Here is a 20,869-nt window from a genome sequence, read left to right on the forward strand (position 1 = left end):
TTCCTGAAAGTCTCACCTCACACGTTTCTGCATTGAATTTAATCTGCCTCCTATCTGTACACTCCACCATGGTCTGTTTTTCAGTCCCAAGCTCCCCTCCTCACAGTTTCCGATGCCTCAAAAAATTTCTGTGATCAACAAACTTTGAAATTTTCCTCTATATTGTAAACGCCGAGATCATTCATATATATCAGGGAAAAGCAGGAATCCCAATACTGACCACTAGGATTCTCCACTACAGACATCCTCCAACCTGGAAAATATCCATTACTCTTTATTCATCCAATTTTGTATCCACATTAATACTTTCCCATTTATTTAATGAGCTTATGTCACAAGTCTGTTGTGTCACTGCATCAGATGTTATTTGAATATCCGTGTACACCACATCAACAGCAGAACCATCATTGACCCTTTCTGTTGCTTCCTCCAATTCACAGCAATATAAAGCCAGTGGCAAACAGCATGTTTTGTTTACCGACCAATGGATTTAGTTTTCCTCTGTGTCACTATTAGATTCACCATTTCCCTTTTGAACTCAGTGTGGGCCGCCTCAGAGTAGTTAAATGATTAACTGACCCTCCGACAATCAGCTAAGTTTAACAGCACTGCTCCAGGCTGGAGCCACAGACTTGACTACATTAGATAGACCCACTCTTTTAGGTTGTGGTTACTGGCTCCTGGCCCTCCCTTCATCCACTCCAACAAACTGAGATAGATGATACAATGTCAATAGTTAAGAGGCACTAAGGGGGATCCACTCTCACAGCTTTACCATTTAACTCTCCGTAAAATCTACAATTCTCATAAAATCCTGGATTTCTGTAACAGCAGAAATGATTTGAATTTCTGGAAACGTAGCAGGGTCAGTGAGATTCAGGAGGGTAATTCTGATGATCAGGAAATGAGACCAGAATGTGGGACATGTTTAAAATTACTTTCTTGTTCACAGGATATGGGCATCTCCTCCTCTAGGGGCCATTAGCAGTGGGAAATAAATGCTGGTCTCGCCATCGACACCCATATCCCATGGACAATTAAACAAAATATATATTTTGAGAGATGTAGAAGTGGTTTCCCCCAGTAGGCAAACCAGTGAGAGTGAATTGTTCATCATTTTTCAATGCTGACTGTTGCCTTTTCCATTCAACAGAAAGGGTTTGATATTATTTGATTTATTATTGTCACATTTATTAGTGCCCAAGCATACCGTACAAAGAGAAGGAAAGGAAAGAGTCCAGAATGTAGTGTTACAGTCATAGCTAGGGTGTAGAGAAAGATCAACTTGGGTGAGGTATCGTAACTTAAATCAGTTCACCATTGGTGCTAAGTTTCTGACACAAAAATAGACCCAGCTATTTCTCCTGCTGAACATTAATCTGAATTTAATGTGTTTCTCACTTTCTCCATTTAGTCTGGGTCTCAATAAAGTGGGAGATTCAGGAGTGAAACTATTGTCTGCGGCTCTGAGGAATCCAGAATGTAAAATACAGAAACTGCAGTAAGTATCAGACTGTGTGAGATTGTGTTAATAATCAGTGAATGTATAACACTGTAAATTATTATCAGTGTCAGTAATAGTGTCATTAATAACCATTCCACATCATTCCTGTCAGTATTTGTGTTAAACATCACGGATTCACTCTGATTCCTGAAATCTTTCTCTCTCTGATCTCCAGTTTGGAGAGTAACAGCCTCAGATATTCTCACCTCTGCTCTCAGTACAAACCAGTCAGTGATGTGTCTGAACCTGAGTTACAATAAACTGTGAGATTCAGGAGTGAAAGATTTAACTAATCATTTATAATTATTCTCAAAACCATTCATGAGAATAAAAAAGATGGACAAAACAATTAAATGTTTATAGAATTACCAGATATGGCTGGTCACATGTTTAATTTAGTTTAATTTGTCATTCAGATTATAGATGTTTCTGTCTGTCAGCTTCTCAGTTTGATTAAACATAGAAAACTGCTGTATATCGGTAAGGCAGATTACAAACTACATGGAATTCTGATGAGTTTTATCCCGAGGGATCCACTCTCAAATTTATATTAAACGGAGCTTAAGGAGCATCTTAAAAGAGAATGCAGAGATGGGGGTGGGGAGGGTTATGAAGAGAATTCCAGAGCTTACAGCCCAGCAGTTCAAGGCACAGCTCAGCTGGCAATGGCAATAATCCCAGTGCAGAATAGTCTGAATCATGTCCCTATTAATAATGGACATTGTTTTTAATAACATAAATAGAGATACTAAATATACCATTGCTATCAGTATTCCTGTTATTAAAAACACTGTCCACTATTAGTAAACACATAATAAGCTTGGGAGCAAAGTTGGAGACCCTGAAATAAAAGAGACAAAGGCAGCCTGGATATGAAGTTATCTGAGTGACAGGAAACAGGCAGGAGAGGTGAACTGTACCTTTTCATTTATAGGAAGCTGACAGTGGCTTTCCCCAGTAACCAGTACTGTGTTACTACGACTAATTTTCTTTAGATCTCTCAACAAATGATGCTTGGGTTTATCTAAAAATGAGATGTGAATCTGGTGAAGTTCCAGCACACGGCCACCAGACCACAGAGTGGATACAGCATATAGAACATTCCAGCGCAGTACAGACCCTTCGGCCCTCGATGTTGTGCTGACCAGTGGAACCAATCTAATGACCCTCTAACCTAAACTATTCCAATGTTATCCATATGCCTGTCCACTGACCATTTGAACGCCCTTAAAGTTGGCGAGTCCACAACTGCTGCAGGCAGGGCATTCCACGCCCTTACTACCCTCTGAGTAAAGAACCTACCTCTGACATCCGTCCTATAATTACCACCCCTCAATTTAAAGCTATGTCCCCTCGTGTTAGCCATCACCATCCGAGGAAAAAGGCTCTCACTGTCCATCCTATCTAACCCTCTGATCATCTTGTATGTCTCAATTAGGTCACCTCGTAACGTCCTTCTCTCGAATGAAAATAACCTCAAGTCCCTCAGCCTTTCCTCATAAGACAAAAGAACAAAGTCAGCCCAGAAACAGGCCCTTCGGCCCAACGAGCCCGCGCCGCCATCCCAACACCACCAGTCCCCCCTCCACCCACGACCCCTGTCTAATGTTTTATGGCCATCCAGATTGAGGGAAACTGATTTAGGGACAATTTATTCCTGCCAATCAGCCTAACAGCACATCTTTGGGGTGTGGGAGGAAACCGGAGCACCCGGAGAAAACCCACGCAAGCACGGGGAGAATGCGCAAACTCCCACAGACACCGGCCCAAATCCATGTGTCTGCACAGCAATCAGTGATAGTCACTGAGCTGTCGTCTTGCCCAGTATCTGGTCCAGTTTAGGCACACACTAACGACATGAAGCACTAGGCCAATCTCGAACAACCAAGAGCAGCCCCAGTACGACCCATCGCGTGTATGCCCCTCGTTGGACACAAGGCGGACCGACTTAAAACCTGTGAATGAAAAGGAAAAAAAAACATTATTATTGTACCATATCCATTTACATTACCAGGGACGTCCCAATGTTAATGACCCTTATTTAAAACAATCTCCTATGTCCACCCATCCCCAACCCACTCACGTGCCTGTCTAAGTTACTCTTAAATGACTCTAGTGTGTTTGCCTCCACCACCTTACTTGGCAGAGCATTCCATACCCCCACTACCCTCTGTGTGAAAAACCTCCCTCTAATATCTGTGTTATACCTCCCCCCCCTCACCTTAAGCCCATGTCCCCTTGTCCCCTTTATCTTGAGGGCACAGCCTCAAGATAAAGGGGGGGCGGTTTAGAACAGAGTTGAGGAGGAACTTCTTCATTCAAAGGGTGTTGAATCTCTGGAATTCTCTGCCCGTTGAAGTGGTGGAGGCTGCCTCACTAAATATTTTTAAGACGCGCGTTGATAGGTTTTTGATAAGCGAGGGGATTAAGGGTTATGGGGAGAGGGCGGGAATGTGGAACTGAGCCACGGCAGATCAGCCATGATCTTATTGAATGGCAGGGCAGGCTCGAGGGGCTAGATGGCCGACTCCTGCTCCTATTTCTTATGTTCTTATGTTCCTATTTCTTATGGGTCTCTATTATAGGAAATAGCTTACCTCTGTTTACTCTATCTATACCCTTCATAATCTTATATACCTCTATTAGATCCCCCCTCAGTCGCCGTCTTTCAAGGGAAAAGAGCCCCAATTTCTTCAATCTTTCCTTATAATCCAGTCCTTCCATACCAGGCAACATCCTGGTAAACCTCCTCTGCACTCTCTCCAGAGTCTCCACGTCCTTCCGGTAGTAAGGCGACCAGAACTGGATGCAGTACTCCAAATGCGACCTAACCAACGTTCTGTACAACTGCAACATTAGACTCCAGCTCTTATATTCTATACCCCTTCCTATAAAGGCTAACATACCATAGGCTTTCTTCACCACACTCTCCACTTGTACTGCCACCTTCAAAGACTTGTGCACTTGCACCCCCAGGTCTCGCTGCGTTTCTATACTCCTTACGGGCTTACCCTTTATCATATAACTTCCCCCTACATTATTCCGGCCAAAATGCATCACCTCACATTTATCCGGATTGAACTCCATTTGCCATGTATCTGCCCAATATACCAGCCTATCAATATCCCGCTGTATTGCCAGACACTGCTCCTCACTGCCCGCCAATCCAGCCATCTTGGTGTCATCAGCAAATTTGCTGATCACACCACTTACTCCCTCTTCCAAATCATTTATATACACTACAAAAAGAGGTCCCAGTACTGAGCCCTGCAGCACACCACTAGTGACAGACCTCCAGCTAGAAAAGGACCCCTCCACTACTACTCTCTGACTCCTCTTTGCAAGCCAGTTCTCTACCCATCTAGATACCTGACCACGTATCCCATGAGCTTTAATCTTCTGTACCAACCTACCATGAGGGACTTTGTCAAATGCCTTACTGAAATGCATATAGACAACATCAACGGCTCGTCCTTCGTCAACCGTTTTTGTCACCTCCTCAAAGAATTCTACCAGATTTGTAAGGCAAGACTTCCCCTTTACAAAGCCATGCTGCGTATCCTTAATCAGATTGCAACGCTCCAAGTGCGCATACATCCTATCCCTAAGAATCCTCTCCATCAACTTACCTACCACTGACGTTAAGCTCACCGGCCTATAGTTACCCGGGCTATCCCTCCTACCCTTTTTAAACAACGGTACCACGTTCGCTATCCTCCAGTCCTCTGGGACCTCACCTGTGTCCAAAGAAGAGACAAAGATTTGCGTCAGAGGCCCAGCAATCTCATCCCTCGCCTCTCTAAGCAGCCGAGGATAAATGCCATCGGGCCCCGGAGATTTATCGGTCTTAATGCCAGCTAAAAGCCCTAACACTTCTTCCCTCGTAATCGATAGATCTTTCAATTGGTCTACCGCTCCCTCGATGACCGTACTAGACATCAAGCCCCTCTCCTTCGTGAATACCGACGCAAAGTATTCATTCAGGATCTCCCCCATTCCCTCTGTCTCTAAGCACGATTCCCCATGTCTGTCCCTGAGGGGATCGATTTTACCCCTAGCCACCCTTTTGTTCTTAAGATAGGAGTAAAACGCCTTTGGATTCTCCTTAACCCTACCTGCCAAAGCCATCTCATGCCCCCTCTTTTCTCTCCTAACTCCCTGTTTGAGATCCCTCCTACTCTCTCTGTATTCCTCCAACGCTCTCTCCATTCCCAGCTGCTTAGACCTGACATAGAACATAGAACATAGAACATTACAGCGCAGAACAGGCCCTTCGGCCCACGATGTTGCGCCGACCAGTTACAAAAACAATGACCCACTAACCTAAACCAATCCCTTTTCGTCCATAAACCTATCCACCAATCTCTTAAACGCCCCCAAACTAGACGCATTTACAACTGCAGCAGGCAGGGCATTCCAATCCCTCACCACCCGCTGGGTAAAGAACCTACCCCTGACATCCGTCCTGTAGCTACCCCCCCTTAATTTAAAGCCATGCCCCCTCGTGCTAGCTTTCTCCATCCGAGGAAAAAGGCTATCACTATCCACCCTACCTAAACCTCTAATCATCTTATATGTTTCAATAAGATCCCCTCTTAGCCGCCTTCTTTCCAACGAAAACAACCCCAAATCCCTCAGTCTCTCCTCATAGGACCTCCCCACCATACCAGGCAACATCCTAGTAAACCTCCTCTGCACCCTCTCCAAAGCCTCCACATCCTTCTTGTAATGTGGGGACCAGAACTGCACACAGTACTCCAAGTGCGGCCGCACCAGAGTTGTGTACAGTTGCAACATGACGCTGCGACTCCTAAATTCAATCCCCCTACCAATAAACGCCAAGACACCGTACGCCTTCTTAACAACCTTATCTACTTGATTCCCAACTTTCAGGGATCTATGTACACATACACCTAGATCCCTCTGCTCCTCCACTCTATTCAAAGTCCTCCCGTTAGCCCTATACTCGACACATCTGTTGCTCCTACCAAAGTGAATTACCTCACACTTCTCCGCATTAAATTCCATCCGCCACCTCTCGGCCCAGCTCTGCAACCTATCTAAGTCACCCTGCAGACTATGACACCCTTCCTCACAATCTACCACACCTCCAACTTTGGTGTCATCAGCAAATTTACTGATCCACCCAACTATACCCTCATCCAGATCATTAATAAAAATTGCAAACAGCAGTGGCCCCAAAACAGATCCCTGAGGCACACCACTCGTAACCGAACTCCATGATGAATATTTACCATCAACCACCACCCTCTGTCTCCTATCTGACAGCGAATTCCTGATCCAACTTCCTAGATTACCCACTATATATAAACTATATAAACAAGATATGCCTCTTGTTTCTTCCTAACCAGGTCTTCTACATCTCTGGTAATCCACGGCTCTCTAATCCTACCTTTCCCATCCTTTCTCCTAACCAGCACATGCCTTTCCTGCACCTATTGCAATTTTCCCTTGAACCTTCCCACCATACCAGACAACATCCTGGTAAACCTCCTCTGCACCCTTTCCAATACCTCCACATCTTTCTTATAATGCGGCGACAAGAACTGTACACAATACTCCAAGTGCGGCCGCACCAGAGTTTTGTACAGTTGTAACATGACCTCACGACTCCGAAATTCAATCCCTCTACAAAAAAAGCTAACACACCGTACGCCGTCTTAACAACCTTATCAGCCTGGGTGCCAACTTTCAGGGATCTATGCACATGTACCCCGAGATCTCTCTGCTTGTCAACACTACCAAGAGTCTTTCCATTAGCCCTATATTCTGTACTCCTGTTACTCTTACCAAAGTGAATCACTTCACACTTTTCTGTATTAAACTCCATCTGCCACCTCTCAGCCCAGCTCTGCAGCTTATCTATGTCCCTCTGCAAACTGTGACATCCATCCTCACTGTCTACAACTCCTCCGACTTTGGTGTCGTCAGCAAATTTACTAATCCATCCTTCCACACCCTCATCTAGGTCATTTATAAAAATGACAAACAGCAGTGGCCCCAAAACAGATCCTTGAGGTACACCACTTGTAACTGAACTCCAGGTTGAATATTTCCCATCTACCACCACCCTCTGTCTTCTATCAGCTAGCCAATTCCTGATCCAAACTGCTAAATCACCCTCAATCCCATGCATCTGCATTTTCTGCAATAGCCTACCATGGGGAAACTTATCAAACGCTTTGCTAAAATCCATATACACCACGTCAACTACCTTACCCTTATCCACCTCTTTGGTCACCTTTTCAAAAAACTCGATAAGGTTTGTGAGGCACGACCTACCCTTCACAAAACCGTGTTGACTATCCCTAATCAATTTATTTCTCTCTAGATGATTATAAACCCTATCTCTTATAATCCTTTCCAAAACTTTGCCCACAACAGAAGTAAGGCTCACTGGTCTATAATTCCCAGCATGGTCCCTACTCCCCTTCTTGATCAAGGGGACAACATTCGCTATCCTCCAGTCTTCTGGCACTATACCTGAAGCCAATGACGACATGAAGATCAAAGCCAAAGGCTCTGCAATCTCCTCCCTAGCCTCCCAGAGAATCCTAGGGTAAATCAAGGGGCATGCATGCGGCAGGTTGTAGTGGGCTGCTCTTGGACGTTGCTTCAGGAGTTGCCTATTGCTGCATGTCATTAGTGTGCTTAAACTGGACCATCTCGAGGGCAACATGACAGCTCAGAGACTATCTCTGTTGCTGTGCGGACACATGGATTTGGGCCTGTGTCTGTGGGAGTTTGCACGTTCTCCCCGTGGTTGCGTGGGTTTCCTCCGGGTGCTCCGGTTTCCTCCCACATCCCAAAGATGTGCTTTTAGGCTGATTGATTGGGTACTAAATTGTCCCTATATTGGACCTCCCTGATCCTCGCACATTAGGCGTAGACTAAAATCATGAATAGGTCACTGAGACAGTGGGATGGCGGCGCGGGCTCGTTGGGCCGAAGGGCCTGTTTCCCGTGCTGTGTTGTTCTTTGTATCCCATCCGGCCCAGGGGACTTATCTATTTTCACACTCTCGAGAATTGCCAACACCTTCTCCTTATGTACCTCAATTCCGTCTAGTCTACTACCTGGTATCGCAGTATTCTCCTCGACAACACTGACTTTTTCCTGTGTGAAAACTGACGAAAAATACTCATTCAGTGACTCTCCAATCTCTTCAGGCTCCATGCACTGCTGTGCAGAATTTAAGAAGGTGGCTCACCACCTCCTTCTCAAGGGCAATTGGGGATGGGCTGTAAGTGTTTGCATTGCCCGTGATACCATCATCCCCTGAAATCATTAATAAAGACCAGCGCTACCCACTGAAGGGATGGGGAATTGTGCCTGTGTGTAACCCAAACACCGTCACAGAGGAGAGAGAAAACAGCAGCTACAGGACAAATTGTGTGACCATTGCACAGGCCAGAGGAATTCTAAAGATAGATCTGGTGGAACTATTCAATATACCCAGTGAGGGTCTCAATGTCCTGGTGTTGTGCTGTGTTCGATACAACCTGGAGTTAGAGTGGAGAAGCTTTGAACAAAGTGTGATGCAATACAATGTTGACCAGATGCTTCATGATGAGGAACCCCATGGACCACAGGCCAGAGACATGGGATATGTGTCAGGGAGGATGGAGATTCAGTAATACAGACATGTTCTCCATGGACCTTAACTCACACAGCCATTCAGTGTAATAAATCTTCCACCATCTCCAGCACTGTTACTGTTTCTGTGAATGTTTTATAATTTCCCTGGAGCCGTCACTACATGAAACAAAGACATTGGAATTGTATTGAGCTCATTCAGTGCTGTATTTCCCATCTCACATTCCCAGTGAACTGTTAAAGACCCAGTAATATGGTGAAGGATTTATTTAGTGGTGTTCCATCTCTGAATTTACTGAAAATACAAACATAGCAAAGTGACTGGTAACAACAAAGTATAACCCTGTGAAACCCAAGGAAGCAACCCCACCATGACAACCACCCCCATCCCTGCACTTTCCACTGAGCTACAGGCAGGATCTTTATCTCTCTCCTCTGGGAATTTCGATGACAGTGGCCTTTGTCCTCGGATTTCCTGAGTCCTGGAAGGATCCAGCCGACTGTGAATCCTCTGTACAGATACTGGAGTTGTCTCCGTGATCACAGCTTCATGAGGTGTTTCTGTTACAGTCGGAGCAGAAGAGGACCCACTGCCCACACCAGGGCCATCCTGAGAGGAGCTCCCAAATGCTGCAGGCAGCCGCTCCTCTATCCATTCAGGGCAAACTGGACCCTCCCTGTTCAGCTGGGAAGTCCTGACAGTGACTCCAGGTACATTTTCCCATCCCTCCCACAGCCCGTGTTCCACAGAGCTCCTGGAGGTGGTGAGAACATGCAGCTCATGTGTATTTCCTGTGGGTGATATGCTGGATGTGACTCTCCATGAAGGTCACCAATCTCTCTGTGGAGGATGTTATTTGAGTTCATACCTGAGACATGGTAACACTGCTGGTCTGGATTGACTCCTCCATCCTTTGTGTATGGATACACACAGCCTTTGGAAACTCCACCGGATGTTAAAATACCTTACACTGCAGCTCCAGTATCTGCTGCATTGTTAAAGACTCCAGTCACATTTCACCTTCCACAAGCTGCCTCTGCCCTCTCCCCTCAAGAGTGTGAGTGAACTCAGCTATTGCTGCCTCCATCAGCTGCTCGGGTTTGTGTGTTTTGTCCTGTGCTGCCAGATTGTAACCCCTTTGCTACTCGTGTGAGACAGTATCTGCTCTGGTGGATGTTATGGGGAATAATGTAACAGAGCACCCTCTGAGGACCCCTCCTCTTCCAAGGTAGACACTTGTCTCCCGCTCACCACAGCTGTTGATTTGTGAGAGAGTGAAGATTGTTAGAGGGTAATGCACATCCCAACATGTCCTGGAGACTGTTCCTAACCCAGAGCTCCATCTGACCAATGGTGAACACACAAGCACCAGGTTTTGGACTCAGCAGCAGAGCCTCTCCTGTGCCCATCACTCACTCACTCACTCTCTCTGGATCCACAACCCATCTCACCATCAGTGATTGCCCACCCAGTCTCCAGGTTTCCCAGCTCCAGCACTTCATCTTCCATTGGCGTAAGGATGACACAATCCAGACACTCTCACTCTTGGCTCCTTCTCTGACTCTCTGTGCCCTCTTCTACAAGCACATAAATTTCCATTGTTACTCACCCATCAAAGACACACACAAGCCTATGGTGCTGCCAGACTGCCCATCATGGGCCCACCAGGATGGTCACTCAGTGTGGGCAGTACAGCAGTCATCTCTGACTGACCGGAACCCTTCACAGAGAGGCTGACATGTTCCTGAAGATTGATGCTGCTGTTTGGACATTGCCAGTGTCTGGGTGGAGATGTTCTTTCCACAATTTCTCTTCCATCCTTATTCACATATCAGCCTGTAAGTTTAACGCTCACCTTGTCAGAACATATCAGGTTATTGATCCTTTTGCCTCACTGCAGCCACGTGCTGCCTGCTCTGGCCCTCGGCAGTTTCTATCCAGACTTGCTTGTGTTGATGTGACAGGTCTCCTCCTCCAGTCCTGAGGGAACAGAACCTCCCTCCGAACCGATATAGCCTTGAGAATTTCCAGGGTAGTGTCAGTGAATTGGGTTTAATCTGCCTTCTGCCATTTCAGCCCTTTGTTCATTAACCAGGGCTCCCTCACTGCTCCCTTCAGAGCCTTTAAAAGTGCTGCTGGCTGCCTTTAAATCTGGTGCCAGCTTTGCCTGAATGGGATCTTCCCCTGCAGCCAGTGGTTAAGCTCTGGAATACACAGGGTTTTGGGGGAAGGTGGGGGAATAACACTTAGTGAGTTGCTCATTCGGAGAGTCAGTACAGACACAATGGGCCGAATGGCCTCCTTCTGCTCTGTAACAATTCTGTGATTCTGCCTGTGTTGCCTGAGTGGACGGATTCCCCTAACCTGTCAGATATTAATGTGTCCGTTCTGGTTCTGTGTGGAGTTGGTTAGTTCAGTTGGTTTGGTGTCTGGAGTGTGATGTGGAATGATGCTAATGTTGAGGGTTTGGTCCTCGTACCGGCTGTGAGATTCATGGAGTCCCAACTCCTCCCAGTGTCCCACGTTTACTAAGTTTTATCCCTGAAGCTCCATGTGACAAATTGTCTCTCTCTCTATTGGAGAGAAATACAGATATTTCACTGAGGACTGTGGCTACTAACACTGTCCACTCAGGTTCGATCTTACTCACATCTGAACATCACACCCCAGGCATCTTTCTCCACACCCATTTCAACATCCTGATCTTCACGTGGGGGGGGCTACTCCTCTTACCGGTCTAAGGCTGGGTCTGTAAAGACAAATGCCTCCTTGTCCGTATATGTTCAGTTCAGACCTCTTACACACTCTCACTCTCTTTCATCACAGATGAACATCTACTGCACCTACTGTACTTTGACGCATTCTTTTAAGTTTGGTGATCTATTCCGGGGCTCTGGTCATTCCAGAGTTTAACCACTGTCTGCAGGGGAAGATCCCATTCAGGCAAAGCTGGTACCAGATTTAAAGGCAGTCAGCAGCACTTTTAAAGGCTCTGAAGGGAGCAGTGAGGGAGCCCTGGTTAATGAACAAAGGCAGAAGGCAGATTAAACCCAATTCACTGACACTGCGCTGGAAATTCTCAAGGCTATATCGGTTTGGAGGGAGGTTCTGTTCCCTCAGGACTGGAGGAGGAGACCTGTCACCCTGAAGTGACATATAACAAATTGTCTCTCTCAATTGGAGAGAAATATTAATATTTCATTGGGGACTATGTCTACTAACACTGTCCACACGGCAACATCACCAACTTCCAGCTGAAATATCGATACATTTCCAACCATTATCTTCACAGAATTGTTACGGTTCACAATGAGGCCATTTGGCCCATCGTGTCTGTACTAGCTCACCAAATTAGCATTAGGAATGTGTGTCATTCTCCAGCCTTTTTCTCATATCCTCGTTCAATGTTTCTATTCAAATAATTATCTAATTTCTTTGATTCAGCCTCCCTCCACCACACTTCCTGGCTGTAATTCCAGACCCGAACCACTGGCAGTGTGAAAAAGGTTTCTCTCTCATCATCTTCAACCCCACCACACACTCCATTCCTGAGCCACTGACCTTATCTCAGGATGAGGACATGGGAATCCTGGACTTTATGGTACAGGATCTGTAGTCAGAGACTCTTTTCCTCGTGTGGATGTAGCTGTTACTCGGGGGCATAACTATTCAGTTCATGGTGGGAGATATAGGAGGGATGTCTGAGGTAGATTCTTTACTCAGAGAGTGGTTGGGGTGTGGAATGCACTGCCTGCTGTGATAGTGGAGTCGGACACTTTAGGAACTTTCAAGCAGTTATTGGATAGACACACGGAGCACACCAGAATGATAGGGAGTGGGTTAGCTTGACCTTGGTTTGGACATAGTTCGGAACAACATCGGGGGCCGAAGGGCCTGTACTGTGCTGTACTATTCTCTGCTTTCTGTTTCACCATCGTCCTTTTTATCATTTAATCACTCCGACACTTCCATTTTGTTCTTTCCTTGTCACCCGCCCATCCCCAGCTCCCTGTCTCTTCAAACAATTTAACTCACTGCTACTTCCAAGTTTTAATTTTAACTAATTGAACTGAAACTAAATCTGTTTCTCTCTTCACAGATATTGCCTGACCTGATGAGAGTTTCCAACATATTGATTCATATTTTAGATTTACAGCATTAATATAATTTTTCCTTCTGTATGAACTGAAGTTGTGTTTCTTGAATGTCCCGCGCTGTACATTATTATTGTTAAAGATCTTATTCTTAAAAACACTGTGGATTTACCCTGATTCCTGTTATTTTTCTCTCTCTGATCTCCAGTCTCTGGGGTAATGATCTCACCGATTCTTGTACCGAGGACCTGGTCTCTGCTCTCAGTACAAACCGCTCACTGATAGATCTGAATCTGGGTAACAATAAACTGGGAGATTCAGGAGTGAAATGGCTGTCTGTGGCTCTGAGGAATCCGGACTGTAAAATACAGGAACTGCAGTAAGTAGCAGACTGTGTGAGATTGTGTTTATAATAACTGAATATTCAACAATATAATTTCACTGCTGGTATTTGTATAAAAAACACTGCCCATTACTATTGGTGTCAGTTATGAATAAGGAAAATTGCTTTTCCTCTGACTCCTGTTGCTTCTCTCTCTGATCCCTGAGCAATGGGATGTCAGTCCCACAGATCCTTATGTTGAGGGTATGGGGGAATAATGTTATGGTTCACCCTCTGAGGTTCTCTCCTCCTCCTCAGATGTGTACAGCTCTCCCCGGACACAGCATCCATTGATTTGTGAAAGGGGGGAGAGTGAATAGATGACAGTAAATGGAGGACAGGACATGGTGGTGGAGTCTCGCTGTTAGTAACAGATGACAGTACAGCAGCAAGAGGTGAACTTAGTTCCAATGATCAAGATACAGAATCAGTTTGGGTAGAGGTAAGAATTAACAACGTTAAAAGATCACTTGTGGAAATCATTTATAGACCCCTAACAATATTGAGAATCTCTGACACAGTTTACAGGAAAAATAATGGGGTCTTGTAAAAACAAACTGCAATAATCACGGGTGATTTTAATCTCCATATACAAAGAAGAATAAAGAACCACACAACACAGTAACAGGCCCTTCGGCCCACCAAGCCTGCGGTGACTCTTAATCCTTATGTAAACCCAGTATTTACTGCCCAATTTATATTCCTCTGTTTATCTCCTGTTCGTGTATCTATAAAGATGCATGTTGGACATTGGTAACATGCCTGCTTCCATCACCCCCATTGTCAGTGCATTCAAGGCACCCACCACCCTCTGTGTGAAAAGTTTTCCATAATTGTGTATACCTCCATCAGGTCACCCCTCAGCCTCCCTTTTTGTAATGAAAACAATCCATGTTTATCCAACCTCTCCTCAAAACTTAACCCCCCCTTGACCAGGCAACATTCTGGTGAACCTTCTTTACACCCTCTCCAAAGCATCCCCATCCTTCTGGTATTGTGGCAAACAAAACTGCAACCAATATTCAAATGTGGCCAACCAAAGTTTCATACAGCTGTAACATAACTTGTTAACTTTTATACTCGATGCCCCAGTCGATGCTGTCTGCCTTCTTCACCACCTCATCCACCTGTGTTACCATTTTAGGGATCTGTAGACTTGTACACACAGATCCCTCTGTAGGTCAATGTTCCTATGGGTTCTTCCATTTACTGTATAAATCACTCAGATTGTCAGAAGTTGAATAGAAGATTAGTTCACAGAATGAATTCAAGTAATTTCCTGGAGAAGCATGTTCCAGTGTCAATCACAAAACAAGCTGTTTTAGACATGGTGATGTGTAAATGTGTGGCGTTTCCAACAGAAATAGATTCCTTTCATTTGAGAAACAGCAGCAGAAGTGTTCCAACTGTCACTAATTCAAGGATTGTATTAGATTAAGTGAAGATGTGGCACTGGGATTGGCACTGCTGCCTCACAGCGTCAGGGACCCGGATTCATTCCAGTCTGTGGAGTTTTCACATTCTCCCAGTATCTGTGTGGGTTCCACCGGCTGCTCCCACAGTCCAAAAAATGTGTAGGTTTGGTGGATTGGCCGTGATAAATTGCCTGTTAGTGTCCAAGATGTGTAGGTGGGGGGATTAGCAGCGTAAATATGTGGGGTTACAGGAAACCGGGCAACTGCAGATCTATTAGTCTGACAGTGAGAGTATGGAAGATCCTATAATAATCTATAATAAAGGAAGTGATAACAGAACATTTCAAAATTAATGTCAGGATTAGACAGCGCCAACATGGATTTATGAAAGGCTGGCACGGTGACACAGTGGTTAACATTATTGTATCACAGCCACGGGCCCGGGTTCAATTCCAGCCTTGGGTGACTGTGTGGAGTTTCTACATTCTCCCAGTGTCTGTGTGTGTTTCCTCTGGGTGCTCCGGTTTCCTCCCACACTCCAAAGATACGCATGGTAGATGGATTCACCATGATAAAATTGCCCTTACTGTCCCAAGATGTGTAGGTTTGGTGGATTAGCCCCAGTAAATTGTGATGTTGTGGGGAGTGGATCTTGGTAAAATACTCCATCCGAGTGTATCCTACACTCGGGATTCTACAGTTGGATGATTCACACATAAGAGGTTATTAAAGAAAATTGGAGCACTTGGGATTGGGAGCAATATACCAGCATGGATTGAGAACTGGTTAGTGGACAGAAACAAGGAGTTGGAATAAATGGGTTATTTTTGGGTTGACAGCCTCTAACTAGTGGAGTACGGCAGGGATCAGTGTTTGGGTCTCAGCTATTCAGAATCTATATCAATGATATGGATGTGGGGATCAAATATAATATTTCCAAATTTGTGATGAATAGAAAACCATGTGGAAATCTGAATTGTGAGGAGGATGCAGTGATGTTTGAAGGGGATGTGGAGAGGCTCAGGGAGTGGCCAAAAGTTTACCAGCTGGATGACAAGGTGGAAAAATATGAGGTTATCTAATTTTGTTAGAAAATAAAACTGACATTGAGGCAACTCCAAAGATATACATGGTAGATGGATTCACCATGATAAAGATATTTTGATGTCTTTGTCCATGAGGCACTGAAAGCAAAGATGAGAGCAGTTAAGATAACAAATGGTATGTTAGCCATTATTCTAAGAGGATTTGAGTTGAGGAAAAAGATGTCTTCCTGTAATTATATGCAGCCTTGCTAAGACCAACCTGGAGTATTGTGGACAGTTTTGGTCTCCTGACTGAAGCAAAGATGTACTTGGCATGTAAAGAAGGTTCACTGAAATAGGTCCAGGGACAGATGGGTTGTCCTCTGAGGAACAAAAACACTTTATTCTCAGGCCTTTAGAAGAATGATAGCTGAACTTATTCAAACCTACACTATTTTATAGCGTTCAATAGGCCAGATGCAGAAAGGATGTTTCCCCTTGCTGGAGGGTCTGAAACCTGGGACACAGTCTGAGGATAAGGGGCAGTTATTTAGGCTGAGATGAGGGGTATTTGTTTCCCATTAGAATGCTGGTGAATCAAGGAATGCAGGGATAATGTTGGAAATGGTGTTGAAGCAGAGGATCAGCCATGGTCACATTGAATGATGGAGTGGATTTGAAGGACAGAATGGATGATTCCTGCTCCTGTTTCTTAACATTCTTATTGCAATAGGAATGGAAGGTAAGAGTAAGAAGGTTTTGCTGCAGTTTTACACGTCCTTCATTAGAACACAACTGGAGTAATGTGTATAGTGTTGAGCTCTTTACATAAAGGATAGAATTGTATTTGAACCAGTTCAGAGAAAGTTCACACGGCTGATTCCTGGGATGGAGAGGTTTATTTTGTGAGGAAAATTTGAGCAGATTGGAGCACAATCTGTGAAAGTTCAGAAGATTAAAAGGTGATTGTATTGAGGGGATGAGACAGGGTGGTTACTGAGAGGCTGTTTCCTCTTGTAAGAGAGACCAGAACTAGGGGACAGATTTTCAAATGTAATTGTCAGTCCCTTAAGACTGAGATGAGGAGAATTTATTTTTTAGATGGTCGCTGGTCAGTGGAATTCTCTTCCCTGGAGACTAGTGGAGGCAGAGTCATTGAATATATTCAAGGCTGGGTTAAGAATGATTTTGGGTTGAGAAGTGAATCAAGGGTTACAGAGGAGCGAGCGGGAAAATAATTGTGACGACAATGAGATCAGCCGTGATGGAGTCTGCTCGAGGGGCTGAATGGCCTTCTGCTGCTCCTAGTTATTTTGTTCTTATCCCAATACGTCCTTCAGACTGCTCTCTGTGACCAGTGATGGATACACAAGCTCTATGTTTTGTCCTCACCAGACACTCTCCTGTGTCCATTCATTAGGCCTCCCACTCAACCCATCTCACCAGCAGTAATTACCCACTCTGCCCCCAGGCCTTCCTGATCCAGCACTTCATCTTCCATTGGTGTAAGGATGGCATGACCTGGATGTCTCCACTCTTCTTCACTCATTCCCTGATGATGTTTGCTCTCTTTCCAAACACATAAATTGTTCCTCACTCATCAAACACATGCTCTAGCCCAGGGTTGTCCAACGTGTGGACCAAGGGGTGAATGTGACCCTCGAAGCCCCTCAATGCGACCCCCCGGAGTGAGTTTCCAGAATCTCAGTCACACAGTTCAGTTTGAATGGAAGAATCTGTATGGAGCTGCTCCAATCACAGGCCGTTTCTTTCCCATGTTTGCTGCTGATGGGTTTTTGAGCCAAACTGCAGCAAATGTGGGAGAGAAACAATTTGTGATTGATGAGGATTAAACTCTAATCATCATCTTTATTTATTCCTCATTATTGAGCTCAGCAAGTTGTTTCTTTCCATATCTCAGTTTAGTTTTTCATTGAAATTTCTGCTGTGCCAAACTTGATCATTCTGAAATTTACTCATTGGCCCCTTGAGTGAGAAAAACATTGCCGTGTGTTTGCCCAGTGAATATGTTGGTGAACCCTGCTCTAGCCTATGCTGGTGCCAGCCTAACGGACATGTCTCTGACAGTCAATGCTGCTGCCTTTGCATTGCCGGTGTCTGGGTGGAGATGTTCTTTCTACAATTTCACTCTCATCCTTATTCACATATCAGGCTGTGCTGCACTCACCGTGTCAGAACACATCAGGACATTGATCCTTTTCCACACTGTAACCACGTGTCTGAAACCTGCTCACCTCCCAGCAATCTCCATCCAGACTGGCTTGTAATGATGGGATAACCTCCTCCCATCCTGAGGGAACAGGACCTCCCTCCGAGCCTGAGCAGCCGGGAGGAGCCCCTCCAGGGAGGAATTAGCAATTGGGGGACAACCCGTGCTCTGCTTTCTGCCATTTCAGCCCCTCATTCAGTAAGCAGAGCTCCCTCGCTGCTCCCTCCAGAGCTGCTGTGTTTGAAAGTCCTGCTGGCTGCCTTTGGAGATGGTGCCAGCATTGCCTGAACCGGGACTGTCCCCTGCCCAGGCTTCCTCAGTGGGCAGCTCCCCCTGCCTGCCAGCCGTTAATTGTCTGCCTCTGACAATATCACCTTCATAACTCTGCCTATCCTGCCCACACAGACACACCACCCATTTCTAATCCCCATGTTGGGAATTCACAGCTTCTGGTAAAATCACAGCCATTATCTTCACCCTCACCACAAACTGCATTCCCAAACCACTGACCATCCCATGTCCCTCCCGAGCCACTCCGAGTAAGGACATGGGGATCCTGTGATTATGGTCCTGTCCCATCATCACTTTTACCATTTAATCACTCCTGTAATTCCAGTTTGTCCTTTCTTTGTTTCATCCCCAGCCACCCACCGCTGTCCCTTCAAACCTGTCAATTCACTGCCAGTTCCCAGTTCCAATGGAAGCTCAAACTTTACCCCTGTTTCTCTCTTCACAAATATTTCCCTAACCTGCTGAACATTTCCAGTTTATTTATATTTCATTTTCAGCATTGAGTATTTCCTCATTCTACAGAAATGCAAGTTGTGTTTTTGGAATGTCTCCTACAATACATTATTATTGTTATTAACAGTATTATATAAAACACTGGGGATTGAGCCTGATTCCTGTTATTTCTCTCTCTGATCTCCAGTCTGTATAAGAACGCTCTCACAGATTCTTGTGCTGAGGATCTCGTCTCCGCTCTCTGTACAAACCAGTCACTGAGGGGTCTGAACCTGGGATCAAACTCCTTCACAGATCAATCTGTCCCTGCTCTCCGCCACCTCATACTGACCTGCAGGAGTCTGGAATGGATAGAGTGAGTGTTTGTGTTAATGTTTAGTGTAATAATTAAAATATAAATGAATTTAAAATATAAATGGGCCTGAATCTTCCAAGCAGCAGCAATGGTAAGCAGATTGCCGGAATGTGTGAAAATTCCCCCAACCTGAAACTGATGCATATTTCTCCCAGAATCTTCAGCACAGTGACCCCGGGGAGCTCCATCAGAGCAGAGTCGGGGAAGAGAGAGCACACACCCTATTTACAGCACAGTGACCCCGGGGAGATCCATCAGAGCAGAGTCGGGGAAGAGAGAGCACACACCCTATTTACAGCACAGTGACCCCGGGGAGCTCCGTCAGAGCAGAGTCGGGGAAGAGAGAGCACACACCCTATTTATAGCACAGTGACCCCGGGGAGCTCCATCAGAGCAGAGTCGGGGAAGAGAGAGCACACACCCTATTTACAGCACAGTGACCCCGGGGAGATCCATCAGAGCAGAGTCGGGGAAGAGAGAGCACACACCCTATTTACAGCACAGTGACCCCGGGGAGATCCATCAGAGTCGGGGAAGAGAGAGCACACACCCTATTTACAGCACAGTGACCCCGGGGAGCTCCATCAGAGCAGAGTCGGGGAAGAGAGAGCACACACCCTATTTACAGCACAGTGACCCCGGGGAGCTCCGTCAGAGCAGAGTCGGAGAAGAGAGAGCACACACCCTATTTACAGCACAGTGACCCCGGGGAGCTCCGTGTTAGTTGATTGGGGGAGTGAATGGGTTGGTGTGTAGATGGATGAATGGTTAGTCAGGGAGCTGGGGAGAGGTTGGAGGATTAGTTCTGGGTGTCGGGGGAGTGGATGAGTTGTATTGTGTTGGGTTGGAGGGTTAATCGGGAGTTTGGATGGTGGCTGGGAGTTGGTCATGTTGTTGGGGTCTAAACAGATGTGGTTGTGTGGTGGGGGGTTGGGATTGGTTAATAGCTTTGAAGAGGGCAGTGGGGTGGGGTTGGTTCTGGGGGAATGAGTTTAAATCAGAGGTTTAGTCAAGAATGTATTCAGGAGGCAGCTGGATAGAGCACTTGGGGTGAACGGGATCAAAGGTTATGGGGAGAAAGCAGGATGAGGCTATTGAGTTGGACGATCAGACATGATGGTGATGGATGGTGGAGCAGGTTCGAAGGGCCAAATGGCCTCCTCCTGCTCCGATCTTCTATGTTTCTGTGTCAGGTGAGGAGAGGTTGGCTCAGGATGAGGCCAAGTTGGGAGGGTTAGTCTGATTAGTTTAAGGGCTCATGGGAGGTCACCAGGCTGGAGGGGAGGTAGGGATGAGTGGGTCTAGTCAGATTGTGGGAGGTGTAGTATGGGGGATCAGTGGGAAGTGATTGGGGGACTCGGTTGTGCTATTCAGGTATTAGCCCAGGTGGTGAGCTGTCTAACATTACCTGAGTAACTATCCAGGTAAATTTTGTGGATCTGTCCCAAGTCTCTGACTCTAACTGCAGCAGGGGACTTCCCCAATAGTAGTTACTACCTCTG

General features: G+C 45.7%; 1 protein-coding gene across 1 annotated transcript in view; it reads left to right on the top strand.

Annotated features, from left to right (window-relative positions):
- Positions 1 to 20,869, top strand: part of LOC145338092 (NACHT, LRR and PYD domains-containing protein 3-like) — a 41,372-nt gene that overhangs the window by 19,589 nt on the left and 914 nt on the right. Inside the window, 4 exon segments of the mRNA XM_080182877.1 lie at positions 1,415 to 1,525; positions 1,687 to 1,842; positions 13,422 to 13,595; positions 19,200 to 19,367. Of these exon segments, the coding sequence (XP_080039003.1) occupies positions 1,415 to 1,525; positions 1,687 to 1,842; positions 13,422 to 13,595; positions 19,200 to 19,367 (609 nt within the window).

This window comes from Carcharhinus amblyrhynchos, unplaced genomic scaffold (assembly GCF_965287045.1).
Source record: "Carcharhinus amblyrhynchos unplaced genomic scaffold, sCarAmb.v2.hapA scaffold_96, whole genome shotgun sequence".
NCBI classification, from domain to species: domain Eukaryota; kingdom Metazoa; phylum Chordata; class Chondrichthyes; order Carcharhiniformes; family Carcharhinidae; genus Carcharhinus; species Carcharhinus amblyrhynchos.